At 40.4% G+C, this 26,002-nt stretch overlaps 2 protein-coding genes and 1 pseudogene across 2 annotated transcripts in view; all 3 read left to right on the top strand.

Annotated features, from left to right (window-relative positions):
* The window catches only part of LOC144665067 (uncharacterized), an 8,816-nt gene extending 6,026 nt beyond the window's left edge, over window positions 1-2,790 (top strand). The window contains exons 9-10 of the mRNA XM_078526244.1: window positions 1,499-1,649; window positions 2,750-2,790. Of these exons, the coding sequence (XP_078382370.1) occupies window positions 1,499-1,649; window positions 2,750-2,790 (192 nt within the window). The remainder of the gene's footprint in view (window positions 1-1,498; window positions 1,650-2,749) is intronic.
* Window positions 2,791-3,347: 557 nt separating this feature from the next.
* On the top strand, window positions 3,348-16,116 carry LOC144666017 (TPR and ankyrin repeat-containing protein 1-like). Its single transcript, XM_078527368.1, has 6 exons — window positions 3,348-3,598; window positions 3,968-4,181; window positions 4,481-7,559; window positions 10,102-10,728; window positions 11,410-14,656; window positions 15,094-16,116. The coding sequence occupies exons 1-6, from the start codon at window positions 3,469-3,471 to the stop codon at window positions 15,174-15,176; spliced, it is 7,380 nt and encodes a 2,459-aa protein (XP_078383494.1). The 5' UTR covers window positions 3,348-3,468; the 3' UTR covers window positions 15,177-16,116.
* An 86-nt stretch (window positions 16,117-16,202) lies between these two features.
* Window positions 16,203-18,674, top strand: LOC144665066 (uncharacterized; annotated as a pseudogene).
* The last annotated feature ends 7,328 nt before the right edge of the window (window positions 18,675-26,002 follow it).

Raw genomic sequence — 26,002 nt, 5'->3', positions numbered from 1 at the left:
TAACATTAAAATTTTACCATGTTGCGATTGAACGAAAGCCACATTTTTTTGCGTAAAGGCGCATCGAGGTTTCGATACACTCACACATGAAAAAGCACAAACAAAATAGAGCAGTTGGATAATATATAAACCTCTCAGATGTCTTGCTGTGTACTCTCGCTGAGTAATTTTACCCGTTTTTTTTTTCTTGCCCTGCGAGCTTTATTTGCTGTTTGTAATTCCCCCTTTTTTTCTTTAGCCACGGGCGGGAAACTTCCCCCAAAATTTCTGGGTTCGATGGATAACCATTTGCTTACTCATGAATGCTCCGCTCGCGCGCGGCTTCGGCGCGCGCGGGGCTCCGCTATGAACTTTTACATGATAAATGGCGGAACAGTGACCCCTAATGCTTGCTTGTCTTAGCCAGCTTTTTAGCCCTACCACTTTAAAATGGTCTCCGCGGTCCCTCTCTGAGCAAAAGGCGATGGTTTTACAGTTCCTCTATTTTGCTGTAAACACCACTGGGACGGGGGTTGGGGGAGCGGGGAGGATATGTAAGCCCGACGTGCAGAGTTTGTACATGTGCGTGAAACGTGAGTCAAAATAGCAAGCAAACGATTGACTTGTACCACTTACATCTGACTGATGTTAATTTGGGGCGAGAAATATTGAAAAAATATTGAAAAACTTGCCCAAAATTTAGTGGATTTCGGACGAAACCTATGCAATTACGTAATTGAACAGTTGTTTACAACGATTGGCAAAGTGTTCTGCTCGTCACCTGACCAAACAAAATACTCTTGTAATTTGCAAGTGAAACACGAGTCGATCGCTCGGCCGTAATTCTCGCGGGTCCGGAACACGTCAATAATTAAATCAAAGTGGCTGTGAGCCACTGAACTCGGATTTTACTACGTGACTAAACAAACATGAAACCACTCGACAAGGCGGAACTTACTTTGCTGAAGAAGTCTGTCAGATATGGTCGGAAGCTTTGTTTGCTTTAATTTTCAGACCTTGCGATGAGAATAATTATTATTTAAGCCGGGTCTACACGAGCAATTTTTATGTGGCAATTTTTATGTGACAACGTTAATTAGCTCGTGTAGATGAGAAAAAATGGTCAATTTATATGTGACAAATATAGTGTTGACAAGCTGGCCTGTCAGCTTTTATGTGACAAATTAAAGTTGTCAAATACGAAAATTGCTCGTGTAGACGACTCGTCACATAAAATGTGGCAAACATTGCGTCAGCATATGTGGTCCCCAATCTCACAAACTCGCACTGAGCACTGCGCGCGCGTATCTCCCTGCGTATCTCTGCTGTCCAAGGTCATCACTGGCGCGCTAAACTTTGGACTGCCGACAAATAATTGTTGTGTCATCTACACGATCAAATATATTTGTTACATAAAAATTGTCATATAAAAATTGCCCGTGTAAACCCGGCTTTTGGCTTAATCTCGTTTTGAAGTTTATTGTTAAGTATATTAAAATTATTGCATGAAATTCAACAGGGTTACACACTGTTATCGAAATGCTACCTTCACGCACGTCTTACTGATGACGCAATAACGGCTTATAGAAAAGCACAGGAAACCTTGAAAGACCAAGGGGATAAATATAAGGAGTTTGTCAAGTTTTGCACAACAGCAATATCCCAAGAAGGTAAGACCATGTCAATAAAATGTTTCATGTCCCGCCATCGCCCGACTGACCCAAGGTTTGAAAATTAAGTAAAAAAAATCCAGATTAACTGTGTGACAAGCAATTTTAATTAGCACTTTTTTCCTATGGATAATAATTTTCTAGCTTTTTGATTGGCTCCCTCCGCTAGGGATCTCTGAGCCAGTGAGCCATTATCCTGAAGTTGACCAAGTATGGAAAATGATGATGCATTTCTTGTACTGGAATTGTTTGTGCGACGTGAGAAAAGTTTATTCCTCGTAGCAGACGAAAAAAAATTCGAGATTCGAGGAAATCCCCCGCCCTTCCCAGGAAGTTCAGAAAATCTTAGAAAATGAGACACCGTAAAACAAAAAAAGCCACAGAAAACTTTCTTAAACACGTATAGGGTCGGCAGCCGTTCCGTTAACTTCGCTTGCAGTTTGCTCTCTTAAATGGTCAGTGTCCCCTACCTTTTTCTCAACGGATCACTTTTGTTAATGATTATCTACGTTTTGCGAGAAAATGAAAAAAAAACTATTGAGTTAAAGTTTGATTTGTTTGTCCCACTCACGTTCAAATTCCGCTTTTTGAGCTTTTCGTTTTGCTTTACGACGGTTTTAAATGCCTCTTTTCAGGGTTAAGTCTTACAAAAAGGACGACAACACTTAGAAATATTTACACTTCAGACGCACTTCTACAAAATATGACTAAGATCGGTTGCCTCCGTTTACCCATCTTTGATATTTTAAACTACGAACGCTGTTAGCCATAGTGAATTACATGCGCCAATTTTTCAAAACTAGGGTAGTTTTCCACACGGTTTATCTCTGAAACGAAGTCGGTGACCCCAACTTTTTTTTGCATTTCTGACACAAGTTACTCATTATCCGCCCGCAGTAAAAAATGTTAAAAAATCTATCGACTAGAACGTTTTCACGCGAACATATACACAAAAAATATAAACCAAAATTCGTGACGTTCGTAGTTGTCAATTTAATTCAGAATGGCTTGCCAGTTCTGGTGGCCAAAAGTTTTCTTAACCATCGAGAAAATGTCGAAATAAGAACTATATGTCTGCCTCAAGTCTTTTTACATCTCAGCGAGGAAGCAAGATGGCTCGTACAACAAGACTCTTCAATGAAATCCATTCGTGCTTCCATTGACAGGTGTCCGTTTCTTTGCTCTCCGCCGCATTGCAAATAGTTTTCAATAGTTGTTGACGCCGCTTTAACAGAAAAGAACAAGTGAAGCTGTCTTCAAGATAGCAGGACCACTCCTGGTCCAGCACAATCTGCTGGGGATTCACCAATCTAATTTCAACAACACGGCGTTGTATATCAGATTAATATGATAAATTTATCGTTTTTATAACTGATTTAAATGCATTTTCGTTTCGTTATGTTCTGCATGCAAAATTAGACCGTTTGCAGCATTGACTGTTGATTGACTGTTAAGAGATCCAAAACGTATTTGCAAAAATTGAATTCGTTGCATTTACTTATAACTTAAAACAGTGTACTGGGTAAAGTTTTAGGGAAACATTTTTGCGATGGAACGCTATTAGAGACTGCTGGCACTTAATTACAGGTTTCTGCAAAGGATTTTAAACTGTTAGCCAAAAGTAGTACACGTAGGAAATGTCCACAAGATTGACATTTAGCCGCTAAATATTGTCTGTAATTTGTGTTATATAGTATATGACGCACTCGACTTGGTGTTGGAATCCGATGTTAAAAACCGTGAGGAGCTAGTAAGAATTCTACTGCAATACAGAGCACTTCCAAGGGGTCTTCCGACAAGCCGTGAGTCACCGCTTTCAATGTGTATACAGACAGACAATTCTGACCTGGCAGTGATTCTTTTACAGCATGGAGCTGATGAAAATGATTTGATAGAAAGAGAAGGAGAAAGCGCCCTACGTGCTTCACTCCGAATCGGCTGCAAAAAAGGTGAGATATTGATTGACGTAATAAATAGATTTACACCTAGTCAGCTTACGGTTATGGGGGCTGTACTATTACTTCCCGACGAATCAGTTTCAAGAAGTCAAAGGAGCGAAGTTGAGAGGTTAACATGCATTGGTGGTGGGAAATCCACCATTTGCCGTGTCAACTCTACCTCGACACCTACGAGATTTTGACTGGTCAGTGTCAAATCAAATTGAACCTATCAGAAAATTGTCGAAAGATCTATAATTTCACCGAATTGCGGTGCGCGGCTGTTTAAACATAAACAGGCAAGTTTGAAAGCAAAAGTATATACCGGACTTATGTTTGTATAAGATGTTGATATTCCCTTGGTTCAAATCTCTTGTTTAGGAAACTTCGCGATCTTAAAGTTTTTCCTTGACCGCAAACGATATCCAGTAGATTTGCAAGACGAGGATGGAAACACTCTTCTGCATATCCTGTGTCGAGGAAACATTAATTCAAAGAAACAGGAAGCTATGAACATTCTTCTCGAAGCAGGAGCAAATCCACTTATCGCTAACAACGAAAAGAAATACCCTATCGACCTACTTTCTGACATAAGGCAAGTTTTAGATCAATTCTTCTGAACTTCTGGAATAAAGGTAAATCATTGCATGCCTGAAAGCCAATTGACAGTACATAGAGATTAGGCGATGTAGTTGACCGTTCAGTTCGCAGTATTTGTACTTATTCCTTACAATATCATAACATGGTCAGACACACTTACTTTGCTTAAACAGTTTTTAATTATTCAACAACTACGAAACAGCTACGATGTACTAACACTAAAGTAATTTCATTTCTCTGAACTGATGACATTATCAAGGATAAAAGGTATCTTATAAGAATCTTATTTCTCAGGGATTACAGAAGAAACCTATTAAGCTCAGCCGAGGAAAGCTTTAAACGTCCGTTATTGTCTGACCAGAACACTGCAAACGAAGAAATTCCAACCCAAATCAAGGTGGAAGAACAAGAAAAGAAACGTTTACCAATACGATCAACGACTCCGTCATCTTCAAGCAGCAGTGAGATCACTCCACCTTCAAAATCCAATAATTTAAAAAAGGAACCTTTGTACGTTGTTCGTGAACGTATCCGGTTACTCATTAAGAAGTTAGATGTCCGTGCCTGGTTCAGGAAAATGGCTTCACATGAAAACGCTAGAAAAGCGTCAATGAAAACCGAGAAGCCTGATCTTGAAAATGATCAAAAGCAAACCAATGGAGTGGAAGAGGTGAGCCGGACAGCCCAAGAAGAGAAAGACGGTTTAAGTCGAAGCAACGAAGACAACGATATTATTGTTACTGTTACGTCAGAGGCATGCATCGAAAGAGCTCTCGAGGGTTTGCCATGGGAAGTGGTACTCACAGAAAAAGTAAAGAAAGTTTTACATGGCAAGCGCTTGGAGTCATGGAAGAAAAAACTGTTTCTCGAGAAGGTGACAAATCTTGCTCAAGGCCAAGACAACTGGACGCTGCATCTCTGTAAAAGGCTTGAAGGTTTTCCAAAGAGCCGTGGTATGCTTCTTTATGAAACAAGATTGACAGACGCTGCAAGAATCATTTGGGAATGTGCACTTGCCTTTTCTCCCCGTTATTCGGACAAAGACACTAAAAGTAAGACCACCATCTACTCGGAAATTATTCGAATATGGGACATCGTGTTTGATCACGACAAACTCTCGCACGCGATAGAGAACATAGTCACGTCATTTATCCGTGGGCAGGGCTGTATCCTCAAGAAAGAGCTAAGGGGGCTTCCCAGGGGTGATGCATCACAAAACCAAGGTCCAAATCTCTATGTCAAGCGGACTCAAGATAACTCACGTGCTTCCTCGCCAACACCTGAAGTGCAAGAAGACCAAACCCGTAAAGATGAAGCAGATGATGACCAAGTCACTTTCTTTCCTCCAGCAAGTCATCACGACAATGAGTATCAAGTTCTGAAGTTCTACCACCTGTCTACTGCAATGATTCAGACAATACTGAAACAACAATCATGCAATGTGGAGGTCGACTTTCCATTTCGAGTGACAGAAGAGGAACATGACATCATAAACTTTGAACCCTCTCCACAGAGCTCCATTATCTTGATTGGGAGGAGTGGCACAGGAAAGACGACATGTATCCTTTATCGCCTGTGGAAAGATTTCATTAACTACTGGACGCATGCTGTAAACAGTGGGCCATTGATTTCCAAGAGAATGCTGTTCCTTCCTAAAGACAACTCGGCTTCTGACTCATCGAACCTTGAGGGAGGACACTCTGCACGAACCACTAGCCAGCAGTCAGAGGAAACGGGTAGTACCACAAATAGTGTAGAAACGCGTGGTGATGATTGTGAGGCAGCCACGAGTTGCCCTGTGGAGCCTATAGAGAATTCAGATTCTGACTCATCGAACCTTGAGGGAGGACACTTTGCAGGAACCACTAGCCAGCAATTGGATCAAACGCAAAGCAGCTGTGATAGTGGAGTAACGCATGGTTATAATTGCGAGGCAGCCACCAATGATCATGTGAAGCCTGTTGACAATGTCGAAACAGGTTCTGAATCTAAGGAATCCCTGGAACATCTCCACCAGCTGTTTATAACCAAAAATGGTGTCCTCTGTCAAGAAATTAAGAAGAATTTTAATGCTTTGAACCAAGCATGCCCATTTGTTGAACAAAAGACTGAACAAGATACAGCCCCTTTGAAGCTGCAGGAAGTTGACGACTCTGCCTCAGGGTGGCCACTTTTTTTAAATGCACGTAGCCTTTACGTCATCTTAGATGCCTCTCTGCCTGAACCTTACTTCTTTCCCCGTAATAAAGATGGAAGCCTGGAGACCAGAGTTCAAGACTGGGGTGAAGAAGACAACCAGTTGTCCACTATTCCCGTCATCGACGACGACGAAGATGCAGACGACGAGGATGCTGAAGATGACACAGACGAGGAGGACGAAGAACAACACACGGAGGGTGACGCATCAACGTTTGAACGGGGCAGATTAATTGTCTTTGTTAGCTACAGTATTTTTGAAAACCAGTTGTGGTCTGAAATGTGCAAGACGAAGAAAGATGTAAACTTTCATCCGTCTTTGGTTTGGATGGAGATACGATCGTTTATTAAAGGCTCGTACGAAGCACTACACACAGAGAGCGGTCACCTCAGCCTTGAAACCTACCAAAAGATTGGAAAAAAGAGGGCACCCAACTTCACAGCTGACAGAGAAGCAATTTACAAGATGTTTTTATCCTACGAGAAGGTCAAGAAATTTTCCAACATGTTTGACGAAAACGACCTCGTGTTTCATTTGTACCACCGATTGAGGCAGTGTAGAGTTCCAAATTGGTCAATTCACAATTTGTACGTGGATGAAACACAGGACTTCACTCAGGCAGAGTTGGTGCTGCTTATGCGCTGCTGTCGTGATCCCAATGGCATTTTTCTCACTGGCGATACGGCACAAAGTATCATGCAAGGCATCTCTTTCAGATTTGAAGATCTTCGTTCACTCTTCTTCTACCTGAACGAGAACTACAAGGCTATAGGGGTTCAAGCAGAAGTCGTTGTCCCGCAAATAAAGCAGCTCGTCTACAACTACAGATCACACAGTGGTATTCTTAACCTGGCTTCTAGTGTTGTTAGCATCCTTCAGGAATACTTCCCTGAGTCAGTGGACAAGTTGTCTAAAGATCAAGGTCAGCTGGTTGGCCCTAAGCCGGTGCTCCTTGGATCCTGCAGTGAATCTGATCTGGCTATTATTCTTCGTGGAAATCAGCGAAAGACAGCCACCATTGAGTTTGGCGCCCATCAAGCTATCCTTGTTAAGTCGAACGAAGCCAGAGAAAGGCTCCCTGACGAAATGAGACACGCTCTGGTGTTGACGATCTACGAGGCAAAAGGATTGGAGTTTGATGATGTTCTTGTGTACAACTTCTTCAAAGATTTACAGGTGAGGTGTTCACGGTGTAAAGTAAATTTTAGTCATCTGTAACCATGAAAGACCTTCAAATATGCTCAACGTTTTCACGTTAACTACCAAAAATGGTGACGGTCACCATTAGAGTCACGGGATTTTAAGGATATCCAGAGTTGCCACGTACTGTTTTTTCTGTTGCTTTCTTTTGTGAGTCTTTGAGCACCCAAATACAAGCTTTGCGAACTCTTTTCAGTATAACATGGTACACTAATGTCAGGGATCGTTATTGCTTTCCATCTTTATTATTCTTTGCCAAGAAACAGCGCCTAAGTGTTCAATACCATCATATTTCCTCTCAGAACTGTAAGTACCCTGAACAGTGCTCCACCGGAAACGCAACAGTACTCGCATGATTCTTTGAGCTAAAATATTTAGAACGTGCTCATTTTCATTGGGTTTTCATCTCAGTATATCAAGAATAGTGTATTCAATGCCATGACGTTCGATAGTTGTAACTGGTTCTTCGTTTAATCACTTTTTTAACAGTACTCACCCGTAAACCAAGAGTAGAATAATTAGCATATATTATTTATCTCAACGCTTGTTCACCGAGTACTGTGAGAAATTGAGCAAAACGTTTAGCATCGTTTATGAATACTTCATAAAGGGTTCCTATTTGAATATTCAATCGGTTTAGCTGCGTTTCACGCATATATTTCTGAGCTAGGGCATAAAAAAGCGGAAAACAGTGGCGAGTACTGTTGTGAGAAATGTTAGCGTATCTCATTATCTCATTACAACAGAACAGTGGCACTTATCTTCGTGTCAAATTTCAGCTGAACAGACATGTTCAATTATTAACAGCCAAAAGAATGGTTTCTTTTCAATGACCAAAAAGAGATTTGCCTGTTTGAGAAGAAAAATCGCTGTAGAAACCCTGTCAAGTTTGTTTTGTTGCGATAAAGATATCGTTTTGGGGGCTTTCCGACATAATCCTCATGTCTGATGAAGGCGATATATTTATCCCTATTGACTCGAATCTGTTCAAAAAGTGACGAGTTAATCGATTTTGTCACAAAACACTGTCCTCTTTATACAAAGATACAGTTAGAGCGACCACAAATCCAAATAAGCCCTGTTTCTCTGGCCTTTTTTTTTTAATAACTCACCCACCCCTCCCCTCTTATTTTCTGATGTCACGTGTCACGTCTTTTATGCCGTGGACCTACATTTCCATTAAAACCGTTGATATTTCATTGAAATAATACATGTGCAATCGCGTTACAGCCAAAAATAGCGAGTTCAGTACCGAGCTCACAAATACAATCCTAGACAAAAGTCCTGGGACACTTAACCACTTCGACGAAAAATTGACATTGTATTGACCTCCCCCTCCCCACCCCCAATTCAATGTTGGTTTCTATCCATCATACCGTGGGACAATATCTCAACATTGTTTTGGGGGGGACGGGGGGCTCGGAAAATTAAACAATGCGTTCTTAATGCAAAGGGAATGGTCACTGAGCACTATTTCTTTAAGTGTCCCATGGATTTTTGTCTAGGATTGTAGGTCTGTTGGATTCCGGATGGCAAATTTCGGGTGATCGCTAGTTAAGGGGGTCGGGTCACTCTTTTAAAAACTAAAATTTTTATTTTAAATTGCTGTAACTTAACTGTGTAAAGAAGGTAGTCCTACCTCGTTCCCAATATGACATATGATGCCGGGTCCGGGAATCGACCCCACGCTGGTTAGTAGCGAGTGCTCTCACCACTGCGCTATCCCTCCTAAATTCTGTATTCTGACAGAGAAATAGACCTCTTCAGCTTCGTTGCGTGTTGTCCTATTTCAAATCATGTGATGCTACTCTTGAAAGTCGTTTCTTTCAAAATTTGTCATTTTCAGTTTAAGTGCGCATGAGTGCATTATTTCTAGAAGGATAAAGGAACAATTTTCCAATGAAAATCTAAAATGGGCAATTAACATAATAGGTCTATTAAAGGAAAGGCGTAAATTGGCTTTATTTTAACCCACCAAATAATGCTAATGTTGATCTCAAAGGACGAAGGATAACCCGATGAGATTCATTGTGCTCAATAATTTAGACAACAAATGAAGATCTTGGTAAATAAACTGTTATATTTCGATATAAGCTATGCCATCATCAGACTAAGAAAATTTACATACAAGCTTGATCTTAAATACTTTGGGTAACGAGACGAAACAAAAACTTCAGTTACTCAAGAGAATAGACAAAGTTCTCTGCTGGATTTCAGTCCATTGTTGAGGGAAGTTGCTAGGCGTTTGATGTAATATGGATATTATTTATACGCCTAGCAACTTCCCTCAACAATGGACTGAAATCCAGCAGAGAACTTTGTCTATTCCCCTGAGTGAAGTTTTTGTTTTGTCTCGTTACCCACAGTATTTAAGATCAAGCTTGTATGTAAATGAACCTATTCGCGTTATCCTTCGTCCTTTATGAACTGAAACTCTCATCAGGTACTGGGTGTTCATCTCAAAGTCTAGTGGCTGCTCAGAACACAATTTTTCATCCGGTCATTTTATTTTCATTAGGCAAATATCAAGTCAATATGGGGAGTTGTAACGCAGTATCTCCTGGATGTTGCCGACTGTAAAACCGTTAACACGTCCAAAATCAAGTCCAGACCACTGGCTTTTGACCCTGATAAACACAAGATCCTGAACTCTGAGTTGAAACAGTTGTACACGGCTGTGACTCGAGCGCGGGCGAAGGTTTGGTTCTTCGATGAGGATGAAGAAAACCGCCGACCAGTGTTTGAGTACTTTGAACAACTTGGCTTGGCGGAAATTGTAACACTAGAAACAGGGAACAAGAAAAGTTCACCCGGAACCCTGTCTTTGGAAAATATGTTTCCCAAGGAGTCGTCCTTAGAAGAATGGGAAAAACAAGGAACTTTCTTCTACAACAAGAAGGTCTGGAAGGCTGCAGAAACGTGCTTTACAAAATCTGGTAATGTGGAGATGAGCCAAAAGTGTAAAGCGTATGTTCAAGCCAAATATGCTGAAAGCCTTCAAAGTGAGCCACGACGACAGAAGGATGAATTTCTACGAGCAGCCGATCAGTTCTTGCAGTGCAACATGATTCAAGAAACTAGAGCCTGCTTGATCAATGCACGAGAACGAACTCTGTACGCAAGCCTTCTACAGAAACTTGGAAAGGTACGCGATAAGTTGAATTTTTATAATTTAGGTTTTGATGCAGTAGCTTGCAATTATACTACTTGAGAATACAAAACGTATTAACACCAGGTATTCTTTAAGAAATGTAATTCATGCATGGGGTAATTAGTCTGTGAAACTTTACTGTTATGACAGAAAGAGGGAATTCTCCTTGTAATACGTACGAAATTTTTGTAACTGATTTATAACACCTGAACCATTTTAAAAACGAGCCTCTCTTTTCACGTCGTCTGCTGATCTCCCTAATTACCATGGTAAGCCTACCTATCTCCCTGGTGGCTTTCTTATGGGCTCTGAATACTGTTAAATAAAAGCATTTCAGTTGATTAGTTAATTTTCAATTAGTTAAACATTAGAAAAGGTGTGTAAAAGATATCTTAACGTTATTATGTTTTATGACATAAGTGCGCAAGCGTGTATGCGTTAGTGCGTGTGAATGTTATTCTCGAGCGTATTTACGCACCAAGTTAGCTCGCGAGAGTTTACAGTAGTTATTTTTAAGGCTTTTGTTGAAGGCATTTTAAATGTGGCGATAACCTCAAACACATAAGCATAGTATATTCGTATTGTTTGACTTGTTTTCTTAGGTAGGAGGCTTTTTTCTTGGCATAAGATACACGCATTCAGGTTGTATTAAAAAATAAAACTTTGATTCCCCAGGAGAGGAATGCTGCAAGAGTGTTTGAAAGAAATGGTAATTTCTTAGAAGCAGGGCAGTGTTTGGAAGTAATTGCTGATTACAGCGAAGCAGTTGAAGTACTTCTTCGTGGAAGGTTATACAGCAGGGCCATTGAAGTTTTAAGGCGTTTCAATCAATTAACACCTGGGGAGCAAAAATTGACGTCACCACCAAGCAGGACTCTTGACGAGCTGTATCTGGCCTCAGCAGAGTTCCACTCCAAGACAGGCAATAAACCAAAAATGAATGCTTCTCTCCAAAATGTTAAATCCCTCAACGCGCGGGTCGATTTTTTGAAGAAGCAAAGATTGTTTCAGGATGCTGCCAAAGAATTGCATAAAGAAGGACATTCTGCTGATGCGGCAAATGTCATGAGAGAAAATGGATCATTTCTCTTCGCGGCTGATTACGCTAGAAGCTCTGGCAACTCAAGTCTTACGGCTGATTGCATTCTTGCTCATGTGCGCAGCAAGACTACGATACCAAAAGAGGAGCAAGATGCCCACCTAGAGGAAGCTAAGAAGCTATACAAGGAAACAGAGGAGATGAACAGTTTGGGCGAAGTTACTTTACGACAAGCAAAGCTTTCCAAGGATCAAAGTAAAGTATTAGAGGCTATGAGAATTTTCTCCGAATCATCAGTCTCTAACACCTGCGGAGAACTTGAGTGTGTTGAATTTCTTTTTGAGACCGCGGGTGACGAAATTACAGGACTCCTCAATAACTGGAAGTTGGTGGTGCTAGTTAAAAAAGTAATAGATCTCATTTTTTCGTTGAATGTTCGCGATCCAAATTTTGTGACCCAAATGGAGATCGACAAATGTGAGGAGTACTTTGGTCTTTCCAAGGGAGAAGATGTCACAAAGAGAGTTGTAAGACACAAGGAAGGTGTTCGTTTTCTTTTGATCTCACAGGAACTTGAGAAGCAACCTCTTGCAGGAAGTAAATGGGAAATGGTTCTGGAAAACGTTCGGGCACGAATTGGAGAAAACCTCTTTCAGAGAATTGCCAGCCTGATTCCTCAGATTCGTTCGTTTCTTAGCAAAGCGATTTCCACTAATGAAACATGCCAGCGTTTCTTAGTAGGGATTCCATGTGACCACAGGAGTTGTCATTGCCAGCACAGTTTACCATCCGACAAAAAGACAGAGGCTTTGTTCTGGGCAATTTCACATACAATTTTTCTGGACGCGCGAGCGAACGATTTTTTCAAACTCGAGAGGAGGCACATGGCTCATCGAACCGTTCCTGGGGGTGCGTTCAAGAGGCAACTGAGCCCTTCTAGTAAAGAATTGAACAGCCCTTTCCCAAGAGATTCATTTGAGTCCTGTTTAAAGCTTCTGGACTTTTTCTTTCCACCTATGGGTGTTTCACCAACCATTCTCTTGGCAAGATACATCAGTCGTGTACGAAAAACTGGATTCCTCAAGAAAAGCTTGTACAAGTTTGCAGAAACGTTGTGGAAAACGCGGTCCACCAGAGAAGAACACATTTCAGATGTAAACTTGTTTATCAGAGTTTCAAATCTTCTTCAGCTGATCGGATCACCTCCATCGACAATCCTATCCTGGATCAAAGAAGAAGAAGAAGAACACTTCTTGAATATGCACGACAGCCAGACCAGCATGCCAAGAGTTGCACATTCAGCTGGCATGGTGTTAGAGGGAAACCCACCAAGGTGGACTTTGTTTGCAAGGTGGTGGGAAGACTCCAAGCGAATGTTACATGTTCAGGGAAACATTCTAGACGCAGGGCATAACGCTGTGCGTCGTTTCCTGAAGATGACGGCAAGCCCGGGAAGAGGGCTTCCTTTCCCATTCCCGCGGAACTTTCTTGCGATCCTGGAATACCACATGTGCGTTCACCTTGCCTTAGCTGCTTGTGTTTTTAGCTACCGTAGGCCTCAATTTCGAGTCTGTCTTCCAAGAAGTTACCTATCAGTTGTTACCTTTTGGGACACATTAAATTGTTCCTTAGCAAACCACTTCAGAATTTATTATGCAGTCCAAAAGTTCCCGCGTTCTCGAAATACCATCCGAGCTGTGCAAAAATTTCTTGGTGACATGGTCTCTATCATGTTAGGAGGGTACTCATCTAAATTTAACGTTCTTGACAACGTGCTTCGATCAAGTTCTTGTAGCGAGTCTGGGGAGGCAGAACGCGCTGTAATCTTGGTCCTTACCATGCTCTGCAACTGTGGCCAGTCATTCCCAACTGAGAGCGAGAGAAGCCTCCTTAGAAATCTTTGTGTCAATGTTCCTGATGAGGTTGTACTTCCACAGAGGATTAGAAGCTGCCTGGAACAGGTTCGGCAGGCTACAGGAATCCGCCAAATAGTGGTTATTCTCCAGAACCTGTTGAGCAAAAAGCAAGAAGAGTTATGTGATGTTCATTGGAAAAGTAGCCATGGACGGCTATGGAGGGATGAAGTGGACCCCAGTGCGTACATTGAGACATTCAATACTGATGTCTTGGAGAGCCTTTCCCAAGAAACTCCAGAGATCTCACCGGAAGACGTTTCGGAGTCTGAAGCAGAAGAATATGGTCCACGTGTGGAGTACGAAGGACTTATAAGCGACTTGGACCCTGAAAGAAGTGAGAAGTTGCAGGCTATCGAAAGGGAGGAAGCCCTTCAGGCAAAATCCTGGAAAGAGGAGATGATACCAGAAGAAAGCGTTTCCCCCCAAATCAACAGTGGAAAAGAAAATACAGAGGATAACGTCCCTATGTTCCACAGAAATGTGAAAGTTGACGAATCAGGTTGCGGTATCTGCAATGTTATTTTCACTTTGAAAGAACAGCACGTTTTAGATAGTTTTCCTGAACAGGCAAATAAGTCGGGCTCTCCTGAAGACTTTGCTAAGGATCGTGATAGTCACCTAACTAAGAATAGTCCACATTGGAAGAAACAGCAACAACTTGAGAATTACAAAGTCCTACTCAGAAAAGAAGTGTTGCCGTCCGTTTCAAAAGTACAGATCCTTGTGGAAAAAGCTGAAGATCAATTGAGAATGGCTGATCAACAAAACATGTCTGTGAGTATCCTGAGCTGCACGCTGAATGAGGTTAAAACAGCCCGTTCTTCTCTAATTGAAGTGACCTCGAGAATCGAGAAAGAGTGTAAATGGGGAGATGAAATATCGTTAATGGAAGCCACTGTCTCTTTAACAAGAGCCTTTGAAGCTTGCCAAGAGGAAGTGCGAAAACAAAATGCTCGCCAAACAGGAGGTTGGTATCTGTTCTTAAATATTTTTAAAACATAAAAGTCAACCTGATGAACTCACGTTATTGATTCATATGAGTGGTATTTTTGTCTCATTTTTGGCTCATGTACCTTTTTCGATTGTTCAACAAGAAATCTAGTCCTAAAAGTCAACACGTTAAGTAGAAAATGCGTCCATCATACATCATCCGAGTCTATCACGAATGTAATTTTAATCGTTGTCTTTGATAAGCGTCAAATACGGATTAAAAGTAGTTTTTGTCCTACACAACAAGGAAAACAGAATGTTGATTATTTTAGTGCAACTTTGTGCAAAGGCCATGCACAGGGTGGCTTTTATGGTGAAGTTTACTACAAGTACAAAGCTTGACGCCCGATTTGTTTGGTCCCGTTATTTGTGTATTATAAGCGCTTTTAAATCCTGACATTGCATTCCTTTCAGTTTGGAGCTTGGAGAGCCAGTCACAAATTGTCAAAGATGGCGAATGCGTTCACGTTCCAGGACTAAAAAAGAATAAGAAATAAAGACATCGGAAGGAAGAAATTTTCATTACAATCCTTACAATCCAGTCTGTTCAGCTGAATTTGCCCAACTTATCCAATTAGTCGTAAGACTTTAAACTTATTGTTAAGATAAGTTTACTTAGTGTCCGGACTTTTTGGAGCATAGGTATTACAGCTGCTTTTAAAAATAAGTATAGTTGAGTGATTACTTTATAACAACTGTGTATAATGTTATTTAAACAACCTTTTCAAATTTAGTTCGAAAGGCCGGCACAACAGGAGTCATAAATACTCACTTTTTTACTCGGGTTGAGGACCCAAGTTTAACTGTGTCTAAGGAAAGCTGTCGTAACCGCGTAGTTTGGATAGTATATTAGAGGTTTAGCCAATGAGTACAATATCTCAGGAAAGGCAAATAAACTGAGTAGTTTTAGTTACAGTATCAAATAAAAAAATGTAAAGAGAAGAGAAGGGGCGTTTTTATGTAGCGGTAGAAATTCCATAGTTTTAAAAGCGATAATATTTTTAATTTTTAGAGTAGGGCTTAAATCGTTGACAACGGTTATATTTTCTCTTCTATGTTTTGTTAGAGATGTAAAGGTGTTGAGCATAAATTACTGTTCTGTACGAATATACAGAACAATAACTTCGCGAATATATCTTTGAAGGCCGATAAACCACATAGTTTTAAGCTGACACAATAAGTTTCAAGAATTTATGAAATTATCGTACACATTTACAATACAGCACCTCAGTTAATATCTTGTAACAACTAGAAGAATAAGAACATAGGCAAGCAATGCGTGCAAGAGTTATTTTTGGGGCTGGTGGCAAAGAGAAATGTTGTTAGACTGTTCGGAGTATTGGATTTTATGTAGTGGGACACCTTTAAGAGTGTCAAATAGCAATTTTTAGGTGAATAAAAATTCTCAGGTAACACGCTTGCCAAGTTTGGTTGGTTACGATCTATAAGCTAATCGATCACGTGTAAAATGTTTGAACAATCTACAACAATCTATCCACCAAAGAGAGTAAATAGACGCATGCATGGAAGGTGACCGTTTTCTTTGGGAGGTGAATCTCCAAGATGTCCGTGAACATATCGCCGAAGCTCTTTTTCACAGAGTCGCCAATCTAATTCGACAGATTCGTGGGTTTTTGCACAAAACGTTCGTCACACACGAGACAGTCAGTAGACATGTTGAGTATGTTTTCAGTACCAGCACAACCATCCATCTTAAAATAGCACTGATAAACTTTTCAGAGCACTTTTGAATAAAATCTCACTTGACGCTCAAGCTAAGGATTTAGGTTAGCTTGGAAGACCTTTTTTCATCGGATGCCTTTGCATCCTGTGAGAAACTTTTAGCATTCTTTTTACCAGCAAATGGCCAACCATCCAGCAGTCGTCTGCACTCTTGCATCTCTTTTTTGCGAGATGAGAAGTGTCGGTTTCACAAACAACGTCTACTCAAGTTTGCCGAAGAACTATGGAATAAGGAGGAAATCCTTTCAAGTGCCGATTTATTCTTGGCTGTTTCACAGCTTCTTCAGCTAATCGGGTAAAGTCAATCGAAAATCCAGTTGTGGATCAAAGATGTGGAGGACACATTTAGAGAAGGTTGCAATTTTCAGAACTGCAAACCGGTTATTCCAAAATCAGTGGGTGTTATTGTAGAGAAAGGTACGCACATTACCTTGTTTTCACGATGGCGGCAGCAGTCCAAGCTTCATTTACATGCTTTTGGTGACATCTTGGAGGCTGGACACAATGCAGTTCGCTGCCTCCTATCAATGGCAGCAAACCCAAGAAGACAACTTCCTTTCCGTCTCCAAGGAACGGTCTTGATGTCCTGGAATTCTTCACGTGTGTCTTCCTAACTCTGTTTGCTCGTCTTCAACAGTCCCAGAAGTCTCGCTATCTGGTCTGTCTTCCTGCTAGCTACTCATCGGTTATCTCGTTTTGGCACACCCTCAACTGCACTACGTCGGGGCATATTGGAGTATACCAGGCAGCTTTGACATACCAAAGTCGTCCATCCATCATTCATAAAGAAGTTACTGCATGATATGGTATCACTTATGCTGGGGGAATATTCGCCGCATTTAAATGTGTTAAAGAACGTCCTCCACCTGAATTCTTGCATTGAGTCAGGAAAGACAGAGCGTGCTCTAATTTTGGTCCTTACCATGCTCTGCAACTGCGGTCAGTCGATTCCACCTGACAAAGAGGCCATTCTCCTTCAGAACCTTTACACTGAACCATCCCATGATGTCACTCTCCCAGAGAGAATTGACAGATGCCTGAAACAGGATCGGTAGGCCAAAGGAATTCGCGACATTGTGGTCATTCTTCACGACCTGTTGAAAGCAAGACGAGAGGCTCTTTTCGATGTTCGTTGGGACAGCTTCCACAACGGACTCTGGTGGGGTACACTGGACCCCAATAACTACATTGGTACCTTTCGCACCGATGTGTTGGAGAAAGTGGTCCAGACAATAGAAGTGCCACCAGCTGAAGAGGTGGCGGAGCCAGGACATGTGGAAGATAGTTTGACGGCCGAATTTGGCGTACAGGTGGAGGACGAACAGTCCATTGGAGACTTGGATTACACAAGAAACGAAAGGCTCGAAGCCATAGAAAAAGAGGAAGCCCTTCAAGCAGAATCCTGGGAAGAAGAAATTGCAGCGGAAGTTGCGGCTGCAGATGAAGTTCCTTCTGAACAGGAACCCATTGAAGATCCCGTCATTAACTACTTCAGAGCCTTTAAAGAAGATCAATCTGGCTGTGGTATTTGCAACGTGAGTTTCGGCGCAGATGATAGTGAAAACTGGCAATACCCCTCACAAGACGTCCAAAGGGAATTTGAGACGAACGATCCTGTTGTCGGTGACAATGCCATACAGTTGAGCGACCTGAGTCATCGCCCCGTCTTGAGGACTGATCACCTCGCGAAGCATAGTCCACATTGGAAGAAAGTGGAACAGTTCGAGGCCTATCAGAAGCTATTCCGAGAAGAACTTCATCCACATCTAACAAGGCTAGAGAATTTGTTTGTCGAGGCTCAGATTCTTCTGAGAACAGCAGAACAGCAAGGGAAGCCTTTGAGTATCTTGAGTACCAAGGTAGACGAAGTTATCAGAGCTAATATGATTGTTACTGAAGTTATTACAATAATCCAACAACAGTGTAATTGGGCAGACTTGGCGTCCTTCAAGAAAGCCATCATGTCCTTCAGACAGGCCTTCGAAACTTGTGAAGAGGAAATCCAATTAGCTAACACTCGAGAAGCAGGTTGGTATCAATTTGAAATTGGTTTTTGTTCTACTTATTCATCTCCTTTACTTGATCATTTTTTAAGGTTTAAATTCTGTAAGCCAAAACTGGCACGTTGTACGTGTGTTTTACGTCCTCGTGAGTTATTCTCTTGAACACTGAGTAAGTATGTAAATATGTGCTTAATTTTAAGTTTAATTTAAGTGTAAAGTCGTTTGTTCAAGCGTTAACTTGGAACTTGGATAATGAACCGGATATCAACGATGACCAATACGCTCACGTCCCAGGACTGAGGAAGAAGAAATAGGAAAGAGAACTACAAATAAGCACTGTCGTTCCGCGACAAAGATAACTGATTTGGCAAAACATTTGGAAATTGAAAACCTTTATTTTCACGATTTGTTGCAGATTTGATTAAAGGGCTCGTGGCACGTTAATGCGCATGTTCAGCTTAGAATGTCAGGGACGCTTCAAAACCTATAGAAGACGAGCTCGTTTCCAAGCAAAACAGGTGGTTTGCAGAACAGTAGCTTAAATCTGGTTTTTGTTTTCACGGAAGAAACATTTCAATCTTGAGATTGTTTGTAAAATGATTATTTGTAAAATGCTCATTCTTTGTCGTGCTTTGAAGTAAATAATTGTTAGGTATTCGCACTAATTATATAATTAAGTATTTTGTAACGGCGCAATTGTTCTGTTAAAGAAGTAAAAAGCGTTTGTTCTCCCAGGGCTTCTAAGTACGCCCTTGGTTTAAGTAACTGTACATAACTGTAGAATGTTCTGGCTTACACATCGCCCTCAGCATATTTTTGTGTAGTCTGAGCTGTGTTCCATGCAGCCCTATTCCAGTTCCTTGTTATAACTATACGGTTGTTAACAACAGCTGACACAAGATAGGCTTATTGTAGTGAGGCACCTTCTCTTACAACGGGAACCGAGAGTTTTCTGGCTTGGCTTTGTTACTATCTCTTCTACTCTTGCAACTTCTAGACTACTGTTCCAACCACTGGCAACTATACTCTTACAATACACAAGCTTTTATGCCAACTCAAGGTACTCATGGGATTCTAGCCAAACGTTAACCAGTTGGCTCAAAAACAAAGTACTCGGATGCACATTCCAAACATACCCAGCTGACTTACAAAGGCAAGAAAAGATGAACCAATTGAAGCTAGCAAAACACAATTATTTAAAGGGAGAGCTAACCTTGGACCTATTTAAGGGAGGTAGTAGTCAAGGTCGCAACAAAGCCAACAGCAAGTTCACAGGTGAGGTGTTTTTTGGAACTGAAAATTTCTAGGACAAACAAGAGAGGTATCCAATAATTAAGTGTAGCAGATGTCAGAGCTAATCTTTGCTTGACAAGTGACCATGGTCACAAAATTATCGGTAAACATTTAGCTCCTTAACAATATGAAAAGCAGGTTAAAGACTTAAGGGTCATTTAAAGTTTTTTCGTTGGTGAGCTCGAACTTTCAGTTCTACTTACGATTGTCATACATATCTTTCGTTAGAAGTACGGAGAACGTTTTGGTACATGGACTCGCGTCTTGCTTAGATTGGTACTTTTTCTGGTCTCGTGTTCCAATACTTGGACTTGAAGTTAATACTTAGGAATTAAAGTGACCATACGAACAGGTAGTCATGGAAACAAACCCATATCCTGTAAACCATAGAAAGTCAAGTCATTCTTTTAATATTTTGTCTCGTTCTTTATTCTCATCAGTGCAATCAGATTCTTTCACTTCATAAATCCGATTCTTTCCTTCGCGCGCTGGACGCTTATCGTATTATCGCGCGTAACTTGTGAATGCTAAGCACAGGTGTTACGTCCGAGTATGGTAAAATAGCTTAACGACACACCCTCTCTTAAATATGATAAAAATAACATAAGCTCCCCGGATTTAACAGAAAATTGAAAGTATACTATAGGGTACTTCTGAAGGTCAGCCAAACTGACGCTAATTTAATGGGACGCCCAGAAAAGTGTTTTGGGTGTATTTTGGAAGATAAAAAGAGAGCACAATTACCGTGAAGGGCAGCATACTGGTTAAACAGAATTGCATATTGTATTGGATGTATCCTTTTTCTGGGAAAGAACAAAGAGGAAACAAAAAAAAAGAGTAATTTTTTTGTGACCTAATGTTTGGCCAGTTCGAGTCTTGTGCCTCGCCGTCAAACTCAACTTTTCAATTTACAGTAGAATCCCGATTTCTCGAAACTCCCGAATATTTGAACCAATTTTCCTTTTCCTTGGATTGTACTTCTCTGTAATTCTACTCCCGACTTCTCGAAGCAATTTTCGTTTTCCCTGGAGGGTCGAGAAATCGGGATTCTTCACTGGCTCTTGCCCAGGCTTCCCATGAGCCATATTTCTTCACCCAGCATGATGTATAAGTTGCAAAACTACATCAAATATTTCAGTGTAAACTACTCTTTCTTTTAAGAGTGGCTTAAAATAATGAATAGTTCTACGTGAGTGGACTTAGAAATGCAATATTGGTTCTGGGAGCGTTGTAAAGTTCGTTTTGACTATATTGACCATTGGAAATTCACTTTAGTGTATATTGACCCTAAATTCTTCATTAGGGGAAATAATTTGGCGTGGAATGTCAATATTATATTAAGTTACCTGCCTGTCACGACATTGCCAATGATGAGAGTATCTGGAATTGAGAAGAACATGTTCCATGTGAAGTGCTAGAGCTTTTCTTAGTTTGGTTCAAGCTTTCCGGCGTTTTGAGAACACGTGTGATCTCTGAATATTTATAACGTAAAAAGGTAAGCGCACTTTTATGAAAACTGGTTTGATATGGCGGGTGGCTGACTATAAACTCTATATCTTATGATACGTGCGTAAGCAAACTCAATCCATACTTTATATGTTCCTGTCCTTCAAATCTCTTTCTTTTACGAGTGTTTACGAAAAAAGATCGCGTATTAAGTAGATTAGTGTTCAGGATATATTTACTGTGAGTAAATCCAGCATGGAATGAGGAGAAAAACATGTTAGTATATTATCTAGACGCACCAATGACCTTCCGGCAATATCTCGATTGAAATAATTTTGCGAGCGCTGTCAATAAAACGCCACTTGCAATAAAGCTGGGAGTATTTTAAATACAGAACTTGTACATAATGCATGGACTTTATAGCTTTTCATATTTTTCTGTATTTGCGGTTTGACAAACCGTGACCTGTGAGCATAAGATTTTCATTTGTTAATCAACGCAGTGACACTACTGTTATTATGAATCACGTAGTACGCGTTCAAAGACAGAAATTAAACACGATCAATGCTTCATTCAATCATCTGACCTTTGGTCTTACTCTACAATAGAGTTTCTTGTGTTTCTTACTGTAAAATGTCTTCTAGAAGTGTTTATGTTATGCGTCATGTAAAAAACACAAAGTATATCATTGTTGTACGTCGCTTCTCTATTGTAAAAGAACGCGCGCGACCGCATTGAAGTAGAATTTGGCAACTGTACCTAATAATCGAGTTATTATGGTTTTATTCTTAAAATTTGTTAAATTAAAAAGGATTAAACACGTACCGCAGAGAGTGTCTGCTATATATAACAAAAAATCTCTCTTGATACATACCGCTAATTTCCGTGTATTTCCGATGTACTTAATTATCTAAAAGAACATATTTTAGCGCAGCAGTATCGTATTTGGAAACATTTTCGTGTAAATGTAAAATTTTTTGATTGTTATTAGTACCATGATACCATGATGTATGTCGTGTTTTTGCATTTTTTTTTTAAATTCTAATTTCTGTTTTCTTTTTTTTTTCGATGACAGAGTTATCATCGTTTAATTAATACTGTCAGATTCTTTCACTGGCAACTGTCTCTTTTCTCAGCCAATTTTTTTTCTCAAAGAAGCTTACATACACAATAGCTCTTGAATGCCAATTTTCATAAACTCGATTTTAAATTGCTTTTCATAATCACTGCTACTTGCCGGCCGAAAAGTTGTCCATCAGTAAAATAAATACCTGAGGCTTGCGTTATTTCAGCTCAAGACTAGTCAGTGAGAGGGAAACTACGCTAGCCTGCAAGCCGGATGTTTTGTCGCGCACAAAATTCTTCCGTAAGCCCTAGGATATAAGAAAGCGCACTCCAGGTACAACCTCGTTCCCAGGGTCTTTCCAGGCCGGTCTGCTGACTGCATGAAATGAAGTTTGAGTGGATTTTGGTTGATTTCTTATCTATCCGCAAGGCAACTATCAGTTCCTTTATCTGTAATCTACTTCCCTATCGGCAAAAATACTGATAACCGCAAATTTAGATTTTTCCATGTTGAATCTGCTTGCGAACATTTGCCTTATTTTTTAGCTTTCGAAAAAGTTATGACCCAAGACAAATGGACGAGACCTTGTATAGAACAGATTATGTTCTTATGACCGTAAACTGAGTATCCGTCACCAGTGTTAATGTCAATTTGTGAGTAGCAGCTTGCGTGTGGTGTCTAAACGAACCCAAATGGCTTCCTGAAGCGGTTTTTCTGTCATAACAAAAAGAAAAGATGTAATTCCAAAAAAGGCTTCACGCTGACTTAAATTGTTTCATGGCTCATCCGATTGGTGGCTTTTCCTTTCATCAATTTTATCTTTCGTCACAGAACTCGTGTTTTGTTTTATGCTGGCGGGAAGTTTATTGGACTCCGTATGAACTTTGAATCTACGCCAGCCGCTATAATTTGAGATTGATGATGTTCTGCTAGAGAAAATGTTCTTCTTTATACGGTAGGTAATAAGCTTGCAGAATTTTACATGCTCCCCGAGCAAGACAATGAACTGAGCAGGCCTCAGAAGTCATTGTTTCATTCAGTTGAAACTAATCAGTGACTTTAAATGAACAATAAAGACACAAAATAGCAGTCAAAGCACTGAAATAGCATCGGTGGCCTCAAATAAACGTAAAATGAAATAGAAACAGTTACTTCACGCCACAGGTTACAACTGACTAATGAGCTTTGAAATCTGGGTCGCACGTGTTCAGAATGTAATGCCAAATCTAGTTACTGTTGGATTATCTGTTGGATATTTTGATTCAAAGTGAGTTGCAAAACCTCTTAACAACTTTCTGTGATAGCCATCGTTTGACCTGACAGAACGTCAAAAAAGTGATGTTTATAGTTGCACATGTATCCATACAATTCCTAGGTGGTTCTAGCTGGGTGAATCTGTTTATCCCGATTTAATTTCACTTGCGCTTGATTAGCTGCTTTATTCTCATGACCTACAATATAATACTGACTTTGAAGAAATTCCATGTTGATAACTCATTGGGTTGAACGAGTGTCCTTACTGTCATGACGTCACATGCAGGTGCTCAAAACCCAACCGGGGAGAGGGAGGGATGAAATTGGCCTATATTGTTTAAAAAGAGTGAGAGTCTTGTCCTGGGTTGCTTTTTTCTTCGTGATATGATATGCGGTGAGGCCGCTAAAGGGCAGCCTATAAGGGGTCTGTAAGCCCTGAAGAACGCAAAAAAAAAAAATACCCTTATTCTTATTGTTCACCGGTCTCACGGAGTCCGTTTACGGCCATAACCGCTTTCGCGGGATGACCGCTTCTAGCGGTCCATCCCACACCCTTAGAACCTTTGGAACCTACTGTCAGTTAAATAAACTGTTTAAAAAAAATCAAAAGAAGCTTAGAGCTGTTGATTTAGTGACTTGTCCCATAAAGCTTCTGACAGTACGGTACATTACTATAAACTTGAGATATTTCGTAATGCTATTCAAACAGAGATTTATGGGTTTAACGTTTGCTTTGGCAGATAAATATATTCTCGAGTCTCGCAGAACCCTCTAAAGTTACTGGTCTTTATTTCATTTGAGATTTGGGAAGCTATAGCATCTAAACCCTATGTCACGCCTAAGATTTTCTTTTTGAGCCAAAAAAGGATTGCTCAGGCCAGGGGCCGGGAATGAAGGGTTTTATTGACCTTTGAAGTGCAACGGAAAATGACATGCGTTTCATCAGCTGAAAATAATGAAGATTTGGAGAGCATGCCAAATGTGGCGTGTCTTATCAGAAAATAGTCGAGAGATCGAGAGCGAGGAAAAATCTACAAATCTATTTTAGCTACCACACCCCAAAGGCGTGATTTTATAGGATTTGTATGAAAGGGTCTTGAAGAAAGCAATTTTTCTCTACGATTAAATTTTGAGCACTCTGATTACAAGATTGAATCATTGTCGGTAAATTTTACGTTGAAATACATTAAAGCAGTTACAAATAAAGTGGCCAAGTCAAGTAGTTGATCGTAGCCATGTAATAAAAAGGTTTTGACTGAAATATAAACTCTCTCAGACAGAACGATAGAAACTAAACGAGAAGCGGTGGGGAGAAATTTGACGTCGATCTTATGAAGCTTTGACTACCTAAAATGAACACTGGCCAATATTTTCCAGGGCACGATAAACAGCTTTTCATATCTTAGAATGTGAATGATATGAAATTGAAACTAGGATTAGTTATTTGCAGTTAATAATACTTCCTGAGTTCCAGGTTAAGTTTATGTTATGCAAATATCGGTTTCCAAATGAGGCTGTTTGCGCCCGCAATATCTCAAATCAAAACATTGAATTTCTTTTTATTGCATTCGATGCCGGTTGTTTAATCTCTGCAGGACGTTAAGAAATTTGCAAATTTAAAAGCCACCTCAAGGAGCTGTTTTTGTTTCGCTAAAATTGCTTCATTCATGGTTTATTTGATTAATGTGTGAATGAGATCACCTTGAGCGGGAGTCGCGGCGAAACCATTCAAAAATGGCGGAGGTAATTCAACCCTGTTTGCGACAACTTCTTCTCTTTGAATAGCACATTAATTATTGTTTAGTCGCAAACTATCGTTGAGCATAGATAACAATAAATGAATCCTAAAGTTGTGTTTCTCTGTTTTTCTTTCAGAGCTTCCTGAAAACAGGGTGTATTTCGATGCAAATCAATCGCGCAGAACTTCAGAAGGTTCGTGTAAAGCTATCTCGAGATGCCTTGACAATTCAGAAAGAGGGCGGTGGAACAGTCTCTCCCTCATCCTCTCCAGTTAACAAGCCAGAGGTGGGTAAATACAGTTTGATTGATTCTTTCCTGTTATTGTCGAGATTTACTGCACAATTCTCTTGAATTCACTGTAAATTTTGCTATACGCCTGACAAGAATCGATTTCATTGATCCTTGCAAGGTCAGAGTGTAATCTGCGAAGCATGCAGCACGTTTGCCTCAATCATTTTATCCTTTAAACCTGTTCAATTTTTTATCGACATTTGTCGTTGTTCTGCATTCATTTCACCAAACAGGAAAAATAAAATATTTCAATTTATGCAATCACCGGTTTCCCGGGGAGGCGCTGTTTGTCGCAATTCAAAGATCAGCTTTTAATTTTTTTCCTTGGGCGCTCGACCGGGTGGTCGTTGTGTGATCAAATGTTCTGGAAGGACACACAAACAAGTGATTATGATTGCTTTCTTTGTATATGTCTGTTCTCTGGTGCAACTTTGCCTATTACCAATGTAAAAACACCCCGAATCTCTGACAGTTTCATTGCCGCTGT

The sequence above is a fragment of the Oculina patagonica genome, chromosome 9, assembly GCF_052425735.1.
Source record: "Oculina patagonica isolate OP01 chromosome 9, crgOcupat, whole genome shotgun sequence".
Classification (NCBI taxonomy): Eukaryota; Metazoa; Cnidaria; class Anthozoa; order Scleractinia; family Oculinidae; genus Oculina; species Oculina patagonica.
The sequence above is the reverse complement of the archived record's forward strand: the minus strand, read 5'-3'. Positions and strand labels throughout refer to the sequence as shown.

Coding starts and splice junctions, on each gene's coding strand:
- LOC144666017 (XM_078527368.1), top strand. CDS start 3,469: ATGTGTATACAGACAGACAATTCTGACCTGGCAGTGATTCTTTTACAG. Junction 10,729..11,409: donor TTCTACAGAAACTTGGAAAG/GTACGCGATAAG, acceptor TTGATTCCCCAG/GAGAGGAATGCTGCAAGAGT. Junction 14,657..15,093: donor AAATGCTCGCCAAACAGGAG/GTTGGTATCTGT, acceptor CATTCCTTTCAG/TTTGGAGCTTGGAGAGCCAG.